The following is an 11,439-nucleotide window of genomic DNA, read 5'->3' as shown; positions in this document are numbered from 1 at the left end:
TCAGTAGATCTGATTGATGCAACTTCCTGTGCAGCACGTGACTCATAGATAAGAATATATTTTTGTTTGTAACGCAATTTACATGTATAAAATAAATCTCAAAGTGATCAGCACAAGTAATAATAAAAACAATAAAAGCACACAATAAAATAAAATAAAACAGTTTCGAGGATTTTGTATTCGATACGGAAATGTACGGGAAGCCAGTGCAGACTGCAGAGTGCGGAGGATGATCAGGACCCGGGAAGCGCTGTTTTGTACATATTGAAGCCTTTGTAGGCTTTTGCCGGGGATCCCGATGATCCCGGAGTGCGTTACAGTAGTCCAACCTGGAGGAGACAAAGGGCATGGACTAGCCTCTCAGCAGCAGAACGGGAGAGTGGTGGCCGAAGTTTGGCAATATTGCGGAGGTAAAAGAAAGATACTTTTTGCAGATATGATTGATATGGTTGTCAAAGCTAAGATGGGGGTCAAACATGACTTCCAAGTCCAAATCCCAAATTTCCAGAGGGAGAGGTTAGGGCAGGGGTGGGCAAAACTGCAGGTTTTAGAGGTATCACAAAACAGGATCGCTATCAGGCTTATGCAGAGTTTGCTGATAAGCTGATCATACGAATCAGGTCTGTTGGAGAAGGGGAACATCCAAAACCAGCAAGTTTGCCCACCACTGTGTTATTTATTTATTTTTTATTTTAAGAAAATAAACTTAAGTGTGGTTGTGATAAGAAATACTACAATTAGGTAATACAACATTTCTGAAAAATTTGAATGATTATGTATCATGGTAAAGGCAAATTTTCGGAAACGAGGACAGACATGCAATTTTTTTTATATTCCAATTTTAGGGGAGACACTATGTCCTGAACGATAACAAATGCCTCACAGCTCTTAATAGCCTTTATAATTAACTCATTCACTGCCATTGACGGCAAAAAACGTCAAAAATTGATTTGAACTATTTCTATTAGTTTAACATTTTCCCCACTTTTGTTAACAAGAGTATGAAAATTTACATTTAGAACAGATATAAAATGTGTGAATAATTGTGAGTTAACTAGTGAAGTCATGCGATTAATTACAATGACAATTTTTAATTGCCTGACAAGATGATTATTAAAAAAAAATAGGAGCGTCAGGCGATAATTTTTTTTTACTCGTAATTAATCGCATGACTTCAACTTCACTTCTGTTCTAAATGTACAATTAAAAAAATCTAGATTTTCATACTCTTGTTAATAAAATAAGTTTTTTTTTAAACTGATAGAAATTGTTAAAATAATTTTTTGACGTCTATAACCGTCAATGGCAGTGAATGAGTTAAACAGTCTAACTTTAGACATAATAGCCAACCTCTTATCTCTGCAGATTAGAGTTCTGTGTCTGTGTTTTGTCAGCAGATGGTTGCCCAAGAAGGGTGTGTGTGTGTGTGTGTGTATTGTGTGTTTGCATTTACACTCCGCCTTATTTGGTTATGCTGATAAGCCAAAATGGCGGCTATCTTAAAAGTTATTAATAACACAAGAAAAGGTGCTGCAGCCTTCCACTTGGATTATTTTTGTGCTCGTCCTGAGGCTCCCTCACAGGTTCTTTGCTGTGCTGCTTCACAGGTGGCTTCACACACGCCATCACGCCACATAACTTACAAAAAGAGGCCGAGAGGTCGCACTTTAATTGTGACCACATGAACATTTCTGGATAAACTGAGGGGGGTGTTTGTGTGTTCAAGGTCACCCGCTGGTCATGTCGGACAACGAGGAGGTGGTGGAGGAGTATGAAGAGTAAGTACCGTACTTTCATCATCCATTTTACAGCTGCACAGCACACGATGCGGATTTGGATGCGCGTCATAACTGTGATGAATGTGTTTGATTTTCACAGGGAGGCGGAAGGTAAGAAAAGTCGCCGTCACTCATGAAAATACGATGTGCTGGCAAAACAAACGATGTGCAGTTCAAACAAACTCTTTCCCCAAAACATGACGGCCTAATACGGTAACATGACACTACTATGCACTAACTTCTCTCTATTCAAAGGAGTGGATGAGAGTGATCGCTCACTTTGTCTCATGAGCATGGATTATTTGTTTCACAATTCTGAAAAATTCGAATGCTACATAAAAGATCACTAAAAGGATACAGTAAATCAGAAATCTATATTTGAATCGCAACAGAGCACAAATTAGAGTGGAAAATGAGACTTTTGATTTTTGAACGGAAAAACACTGAAGACTCACTTTTAACTTGATGTCTCAAGAAATTGAAGCATTTATCTACCAAAAGGCAAGGCCACTTTATTTCTAGCGCATTTCATATACACCAGGCAGCTCAATGTGCTTCAAACAAGCAAAAACACAACACAACGACATTCAGAAACAAAGCAGAGAACATAAAAGTAGCTTATGATTGAAAGAACATACATTGACAACATTTCAACATATTGAAAGACTATAAAATTATTTAAAAGCATTAAAAGTAAAACAAAATGTTGACTGAAACACTTTGACATTTTGGGCTGACTTCACCTCTGCAGCTTATTCCATATTCGCGCGCAGCACAACAGCTAAATGGCGCTTCACCATGTTTGCTTTAAAATTCACTAATTTACCTGATAGCCCTACTGGGTCAACTTGACAACTTACTTGGTTACCCAATTTTATTTGTCCAAGACAACACCCATAATTGTGACCCAAGCAACAAGATTTGCTGTGTTTTTTGATCCAGCAGTTTAACTCATTCACTGCCATTGACGGCTATAGACGTCAAAAATTAATTTGAACTATTTCTATTAGTTTTACATTTTTTTTTCCACTTTTGTTAAAAAGGGTGTGAAAACCTAGGAAAAAATGTATTGTACAGTTAGAACAGATATAAAATTCATGATTAATCTTGAGTTAACTAGTGAAGTCATGTGATTAATTACAATTGAAAAAAATAATCGCATGATGCCCCTAATTAAAAAGAAAAGAAAAAGAAAGATTATTAAAAATTAGGAGCGTCAGACGATTCATTTTTTTAAATTGTAATTAATCGCATGACTTCCATAGTTAACTCACAATTAATCACAAATTTTATATCCGTTTTAATGTACAATAAAAAAAAGCTAGGTTGTCACACTCAAAAAAAAAAGTGAAACTAATAGAAATAGTTCAAATGAATTTTTGAAGTCTATAGCCGTGAATGAGTTAAAAGCATAAGCTCGACGGAAAATGGATGGACATAAATGGAGTTCATAACTGCAACACAGTTGTTAAAGTTTCATGTCAACGTGTTCTTTCTTCAGAGGAGGAAGAGGAGGTAGAGGAAGAGCAAGCAGCAGAGGAGGAAGAGCAGGAGGAGGAGGAGGAGGAAGGTACGGCAAATTATTTGTACTGTATTGCATTTTTTTTGAAGACCCGAAATGGCTGAATGACTACGACTTGATAAGGCTTCTTCTTATAAACATTTGAGTCAAGAGAGCAGAAATATTCATTAATTTGACAATATTTGAAAAGGTATTTGACACACACGTGCACCCGCTTACACGCACATCACTTGCTTTGAATTCCAGAGTTGGGTAGCTCATTGTTGTTATCTGCTTCCAACGACCTTGCATTGGGATGAACTTTTTGTTCTTTCCCGGGCTCCATGGAGAAACGTAAACACGTCCACACTTCTAATACAGGCCGACTTCAATCCAAAAAAGCTCGGTAACAAGACAAATTCATTTCACTCCTTGCTAAATGTAATTTATATCCAACTCAAGATCTCAGTTGAAAACTTTAAACTTGCTAGCTTTGGCTCCACAACTCCACGACTGCCACGATTCTCACTCATATGTGATATTTTTTTTTTTGTCTTGCTAGCAGACAAACCCGCTGAAGAAGAGCAGGAGGAGGAGGAGGAGGAGGAGGAGGAGGAGGAGGAGGGGGCCGATGATGAGCAAGACGGTATGAGAGGAGAAACGCCAGGTGCAGGATGAATGCGGACTCATAAAACAAAAGTCATGAGACAAATGGATCATGTGTTTTGGTGGATCCGAACGTAGCTGAGAAAGTCATGAGTTATTCCAGTCAGGCATCACTTTGGTATGTGACAGAGCGCAGCTACTTGACGAGCGTGTGTTCGTCTACGCCTTGTCAGCGCGCACGCACACACCTTCCAACCCCGAGGCTCCACATTAGTCACTGTTAATCTTTCTAATCTGCTGACTATATATCATGCCAGTGAGGGGTGTTTCAACACCCACTTGGGGGCCCGCAAAGCCAAGGGGGCCGCCTCCCCCCCAAAAAAAACAGGATGTTGGATAACCAAAGATTTATTTTGTTAAATTATTGACATATAAAATGAATAACAAGCAACTTCCAAGACTGAAAGGAAAGTTAAAGTCTGCGCAAAGTGTAAATGATAAGAACACATTTTATTTGTATAGCGCTTTTCAGAAGATTCAAAGTAAACTCAAAATAAAACTGATAAAAACAACAGAGACAAAAGAAAAATGTAAGTAGGAAAAAAACAATACATAATGTAGATTTTTGTCTTGTAATTTGAACGCATCACATAAATGATTGTTTTTCATTTTGAATGATTAAAAAAAATGCTGGTATAAAATATAAAATCTCAAAAGGGGGTACGACACGCTTCCTAACCAGATGTTTGACAAAAATGCCATTTTAAATATGGACAAAATACATGCATGTCGTTTCTTTCATTATACAATGCATTTATGAAATAATCCAGCCTTCAACAACAAACGGTTTGAACTTTGAACATACAAATACCTAGAAATGGTGATTTTTTATTTATTTATTTATTATACGTTCAAAGGGCTCTCATGCATAAGAATTACAATTCAAGGATAGCACAAAACTGCTGAACAGCAAATCAAACATGAGTGCAAGAAATTGCTTTTTTTTTTAGTACCCAAAAAATCTACACACTCTAAATGTTCTATGTAGGAGTAATGGTTATATATACAGGTTATATAAACAGTGGAACCCTAATATTGGCAGGGCTGGCTTATGAATACCGAAAATCTGGGTATAATTGATTATTATTATTATTATTTTTGGTAAATCCCCAAAATTATTTAAAATGTGCTGTTAAACTCTCCAGAAATGTTTTCCATGAAAAATAGGTGTTTGTGCCCTAAAAAAAACAAAAAACAAAAAACAAATCCCCCCATACAAGAAAACATTGAGAAAATCTTTGTATAATTGATTTATTTTTAAGTAGGTCCCCAAAATTATTTAAAATATGTTGATACTTTCCAGAAACATTTTCCATGAAAAAACAAACAAACCCAAATCTACCCCCAAAAACAACCCCTCAAGAAATCACTAAAAATAAAAAACAAAAACACACACACAAAAAATAATAATTGTAAAAACAAAATAATCTGCAAATGAGTAAATCTACAGGTACCGAGTCAACTGTAATAGAGGACACGTTTATAATCTGCCCCTCTAGCAAAAATCCCTTCTCCACACCGCAACAACGAGGCACTCTAAAGTGGCCACACCAGCTGACTACCCAAAAGAAAGATGCATTTTCAGCTAGCCGCCACCCCGCAACAGCTAGTTTTGTGACCTCAACACAGATGAGCAAATTGTTACTCACTGTCTCGTGTGCTCTTCTCTTCATTTGCTCTGACTCGGCCATTTTAGTTTTGACGCGCATTGTGCTTTGCTTCCAGACGGCGATGCGGACGAAGGAGAAGGTAAAAGAGACGCCGTCAATGAGTTCATGTTTGTGTCTTCCACGAACTTTTTGGGAAACACATTTGGCCGAGTCTCACATGTTCACGCTCACTCTCGTCTTTCCTCTTGTTACATGCTGTTGCTTCTCAACAGAGGAAAACAAACCAAAGTTCAAGTAAGCAACCTTCATTTCCTTTTATCGGATGCTACAATACAACTTTAGGGGGAAAAGGAAAAAAAACACAACTTTCATGTGTTTTTTTATCTTTAGGCCGTTTATGATGCCTAACCTCATCCCGCCCAAGATTCCAGATGGCGAGAAAGTTGATTTTGACGTGAGTTATGGCATAGGCAGTGCATCCATTTCTGCTGGAGGGGTTTATTATGAAACTATTAAGTACACCCAGACAATTTTAGGATTATATGTACTAGAGTTGCACAAAAAAAAAGTGCAAACATGAATAGACAATAGAATAATTGACATGACTATTAAAACAACGGTGTCCGCATATTGCGTTTCCTTATAAGGACATACATCGCAAACGGATGGAGAAGGACCTGATGGAGCTTCAAACTTTGATTGAAGTTCATTTTGAGAGCAGAAAGAAGGAAGAAGAGGACATCATCCATCTTAAGGAGAGGATCGTGAGTCCCTTAAACCGGTCGCACACAAACCAAGCGTGTTGAAGATGCCTCAAGAGGGAATTGTTTTGCGTGCAGGAGAAGCGCCGTTCTGAGCGTGCAGAGCAACAAAGAATCTGCAGCGAGCGAGAGAAGGAGCGACAGAAACGTTTGGAGGTAGACATGACAAAATCAAGAACCTTATTCAAGATTACTTCTCAGATACACAACTGAAACGCTCATACACGCTACTAAAGCATGTCAGCGCATTTCAGTGAGAAGACTTGTGTTGGATTTCAGTAGTGTGTATGAAAGTATTTTGGTAGTGTGTGTGAAAGCAATGTTGTGGTTTATATGAGAGTATTTCAGTAGCGTGTATGACAACATTACAGTTGTAGAGTGAGAGTCTTTCATTTATGGGTATGAAATCTAGAATTTAAGTATCAAGAAGTTCAGTAGTGTGTGAGAGCGTTCCAGCATGTGTGAAAGCATTTCAATAGTATATGTGTTTCAGTGGCGTGGGAGAGCATTTCAGTAGTGTGTGTTTAAGAATGTTTCTGCAGTGTATGTGAGTTACAAAATAATTATTGCATGCAAGAGCATTTAAATAGTGTGTGGAAATTAGCAAAAATAATTAAGTAGCATGTGTGAGAGCATTTCAGATTTTTTTGTTGTGTTTCTAAGGTAGCAAAAAAATGAAGCATGTGAAAGTGTGTATGAGAACTTTTTAGTAGAATGTGAGAGAGTGTTTCAGTAGTATATACGAGAGCATTTCAGTAGTGTGTTCAAAAATGCTTCTGCAGTGTAACTGAGTTTTAAAGTATTGAATACGAGAGCAATTAATTAGTGTGTGAGTTACAAAATAGTTATTGCATGCGAGAGCATTTAAATAGTGTGTGGAAACTAGCAAAAATAATTGAGTAGCATGTGTGAGAGCATTTCAGAAGTATTTGTGATTTTTTTGTTGTGTTTCTAAGGTAGCAAAAAATGAAGCATGTGAAAGTGTGAATGAGAGCTTTTCAGTAGTACGTGTGAGAGTGTTTCAGTAGTACACACGAGAGCATTTCAGTTGTGTGTTTAAAAATGCTTCTGCAGTATAACTAAGTTTTAAAGTATTGAATGCGAGAGCAATTAATTAGTGTGTAAAAAAATAAAAAATAACAGTGTGAGAGCATATCAGCAGTGTGTGAGCATATCAGCAGTGTGTGTGAGTGTTTCCGTTTTCCGTCTAAGGTACCAAAAAAAAAAGCGAAGCGTGTGAAAGTGTGTATGTGAGCTTTTCAGTAGTATCTGTGTGAAAATGTTTCAGTGGTGTATATGAGAGCATTTCAATAATGTGTGTTTAAGAATGTTTCAGCAGTGTAACTAAGTTTAAAAAAAATTAATGTGAGAGCATTAAATTAGTGTGTGAAAATTAGCAAAAAAATAAGTAGCATGTGTAAAATAAAATTTATTTTATTTAAAAATTAAAATTAAAAATTTAAATTTAAAATTAAAAAATAAAATAAAAAATAACTAAACGTATTGACTTATCTGTGCCGGTTCAGGAGGAGCGTACTCGTAAAGAAGAAGAGGAGGCCAAGAAAAGAGCCGAGGAGGATGCCAAGAAGAAGAAAACTCTGACCAGTTTGCACTTTGGAGGCTACATGCAGAAACTGGTGAGAAAGAGGTTGCCCTTGCAGAAAAAAGCTGATCGTAAAAGTTCCTCGAGATAACACATCGTGAAATGGCGCTATAGAAATAAAACTGACCAAATTTTTCCCGCAGACAGAGAAACGCAGCGGCAAGAAGCAGACGGAGAGGGAGAAGAAAAAGAAATTCCTGAGCGAAAGACGCAAGTCTCTGGATATTGACCACTTGAATCAGGAGCAGCTCAAGTGTGTGGGGAAAAAATGGATTGTGTTATTTGCATGCGGGCTTGTCCCGAAAAAGAACAAAAGCACATTGTTTGTTTGTTTACTTTGGTGACTCAGAGCGAAAGCTAAGGAGCTGTGGGAGTGGATGAAAGAGCTGGAAGCCGAGAAGTTTGAGCTGCAATACCAGATCACCAGCAGAAAATATGAGGTGTGTGTGTGAAACCTTGTAAATGATACAAGAAATTAGGCACCCGCCCAATTGAATGAGAGCAAAAAATGAAGTGGCAAAAAGTACTCATGCTTTTTTATATAAGTTTATTTGTGTTAAAAAAAATAATAATAATAAAGTAGTATAAATTTGAGTAAAAATTAAAAAAGTACAGACTCATGAAGTAGGGGAGACCGGGGCTAGTTGTATCACGGGTAAGTTGTCACATTGCAATTTTCTTCTCCACCAGAGGGCGTAACATCGTATAAATGGTCTGGGATTGTGTACTGTCTAAGAGAATAGCGCATTGTGAGCTGAGATGAGTGCCAATTATCTGTTTTGCACAATCCAAAGTGCTTTTCAACTTAATATATTTTGAAACAGGCGTCGTACATAGACAAATCCGAGCAGCTAGTCAGGTAGACTCGTTAGAGGAGAGATTCAGGCATCTTGTCATGCCTCAGTCACTAAGCTAACTTTAAACGAGAGCAAGTATTAGCCAACATGGTAGATTGGGGCAACTTATCTCAGTCATTTTAGGGTTTGTTGTCACATATGCAAAGAATGAAATGAATGAAAAATTAACCTCTGGCAACTCGGTTTGCATATGCCAGAATCAGATAAGTCTGAAGATTGAGGAAGAAGTCGTTTTTGCTAGGTTTTGTTTCCTTGTTTAAAAATTGATTTTCCAGTATGCCCACATGTCCGAACTGGTTTAAATTTCATGAGGAACCCATCCATTAATCCATTAACCGAAATGCTTTATTATTATTTTTTGTTCAATTTAATCACAAATTTCCCGTTTAAGGGAAGCAAAGCTGGCATTTGAGACTGAGAGCTATGACCTACATGCCAGCAGTTCCAAAGAAGAATCTATTTCATAATATTTTATGTTAAAGTTTGCTCAATGACTATGGTAAATTTTCAAGATCAATGACAAACAATTTCTCTAGCGGTTAAAAAAAAAAAAAAAAAGAAGAAGAAAGCAGGAGAAAAGGGATAATTTTGTCCTTTTTTTTATTTTATTAGTTGCAAAATCCAGTGTGACATGTTACTCCATATAGTGTGACAACTTACCCATTAGTGAGGCAACATGTCACGTGTTCACTCCCTCTATTTGATGGTTTATATCTCTGCACTGACACAAAGTTTGAAAATGACATGAATACAAAAAATATACCTTAGACTTTGGTCTTTCATCTGGTATACATTTTGTTTATATGATATATTGATTCCAAAAACTAGATAAAAGTAGTCTCCCCTACTTCAGAACAAATTAAAATATACTTTTTACCATAAATTATATACAAAACATATTTTCATAACTTCAGCACACAAAAGTTGCCTTTAAAAAGGCGCTGAGAAGAAGAAAAGAAAAATCATCTTGCATGTTGTTAGCTACCTAGCGTTGGTGAAACATGCTTTCAAAACAACGTCTTCCCATTAAATGCTAACATTGTGAAGTGAGTGACTAAACATAATAAATTAGATAAAAGTACACCTTTCTTCTGAATTACTTCAGATTACATGAAAAATTCTTGAACACCAGAAGCTTTGGTGGTTGAAAAACATACCTTTTTGTGACAAAGGAGTAGAACGTACAAATCTAAGTTTTCAATAATAGGGTGTGAAAATAATACATTATCAAAAAATACTCAATACATAAAAGTACAGGTAACGGATAATACCAGTGCACTTATCAAAATTGTGCCTTTGCAAAGTTTTGAACACAGCCAGTTACAAGCAGGTGTTTTTTTCTTGCGCTCTCGAAAAGATAAAAAACAAAAAAATCAATTGTGTTCTACTTAAAAAAAAAAAAATCTCATGTTTTAAATCAACAGGGGTGTGTAGACTTTTTTTTTTTAATCACATTCTATAATGCAGTTTATAAATTGCATGAGTCATACTTTGATCTTTTCTTCATTGCAGATCAATGTTCTAAGGAACCGTGTCAGCGACCACCAGAAAACGTACACTTGCACTCAAAATCTCCTTTCATACAAATCCTGCCTGCAGCTCGCATCCCATTGTTTTTGTTCCAAAAGTCACATTCTAATGATGCTTTTTTTTTTTTTTGTTTAGTGGAACAGCAAGCATGGATTGATTGTAACCCAAAACCTCTCGCATGTATTTAGAAAAGGACCCCACTGACTTGTGCATGTCTCAACTGAGTAAACTCCCATTTGGATGATGCTGAAATATGACTAAAAAGGGAGTAAAGGGAAGCGGCGATTAAAAGCATTCCTGCTTACTATTGCTCTAACTGGACGAGCTGGATGCATAGTTAGGTGTGGCGCAGCTGTCAAGAGTCCACACCTCCGGCACAGAATGTTTCACACAGCGTGCTGCTGACTGACGTGTTATTTTTGGAACGGGAGAATGATGGGAACGCCAGCAACAAGGGCTGTTTTGCTAATGCGAGCTGTGCTTTCCGCAGATCCAAGAGGACCAAGAGAGGCCTGAGGAAATAAGATGAAGTTGTCCTAAGATGGATGCCATCACTACTTACTTACTGCTACTGGATATATGGATTTTAATGAAATAAAGCATTTCAGTTTGGACAAAGCTTCTTCTTTTTTTTTTCTCTCTCGACTTTGTGAACAGTCAGACCGGACGGGTTCACCTCTTGATAAAACACTGAACATGAAAAAGGCCAAGAAGCCTGAAGCAAAGAAAATATAAGATGGCTTTCTTATTAGAAACAAGCTCTGACTTGACTGTGACTGTTTCAGATGCTCCTCATACTATTGAATTCACATGATGGGACTGATCCAAAGCAAATGTGCTGAAACATCTCTTAAATCTGCAGCGACTACAGTAATTACATAAGGGGAAGTGACGGAGTTCTCAAGAAAAATCGGAAGTAATCAAACTACATCTGGATATTTTTTTAAACCGTAAATAAAATAGAATGGATTACAAATGATTGCAAGTTGCCATGAATGCTCTCAACAACAACAAAATGAAAACACCAGGCAGGGTTCTACCAATGATCGACAAAAACAACAAACATAAAGAGACTACTTGAGATACAAAGAAAAGGAGGAAATAGATATGAGAAAACAACACAATTTGGAATT

General features: G+C 37.0%; 1 protein-coding gene across 6 annotated transcripts; it reads left to right on the top strand.

Moving 5' to 3' along the window:
- The first annotated feature begins 212 nt into the window (after positions 1-212).
- On the top strand, positions 213-10,924 carry tnnt2a (troponin T type 2a (cardiac)). Of its 6 annotated transcripts, none has more exons than XM_086067723.1 (13): positions 213-410; positions 1,727-1,778; positions 3,280-3,348; positions 3,842-3,946; positions 5,671-5,694; positions 5,828-5,849; positions 5,946-6,009; positions 6,203-6,319; positions 6,395-6,472; positions 7,843-7,953; positions 8,063-8,172; positions 8,269-8,359; positions 10,289-10,790. In XM_086067723.1, exons 2-13 carry the CDS (start codon positions 1,772-1,774, stop codon positions 10,439-10,441), a joined length of 951 nt encoding a protein of 316 aa, XP_085923849.1. In that variant the 5' UTR covers positions 213-410; positions 1,727-1,771; the 3' UTR covers positions 10,442-10,790. The 6 variants fall into 6 exon arrangements, with proteins under 6 accessions (XP_085923849.1, XP_085923850.1, XP_085923851.1 ...); XM_086067724.1 differs by lacking the exons at positions 213-410; positions 1,727-1,778 and adding exons at positions 1,810-1,889; positions 10,797-10,924 and having other exon boundaries at positions 10,289-10,329; XM_086067725.1 differs by lacking the exons at positions 213-410; positions 1,727-1,778 and adding an exon at positions 1,810-1,889 and having other exon boundaries at positions 10,289-10,329; positions 10,442-10,790.
- Positions 10,925-11,439: the final 515 nt, after the last annotated feature.

This window comes from Leptonotus elevatus, chromosome 2 (genome assembly GCF_054856555.1).
Source record: "Leptonotus elevatus isolate MCC_2025b chromosome 2, RoL_Lele_1.0, whole genome shotgun sequence".
Lineage (NCBI taxonomy): Eukaryota > Metazoa > Chordata > Actinopteri > Syngnathiformes > Syngnathidae > Leptonotus > Leptonotus elevatus.
The sequence above is the reverse complement of the archived record's forward strand: the minus strand, read 5'-3'. Positions and strand labels throughout refer to the sequence as shown.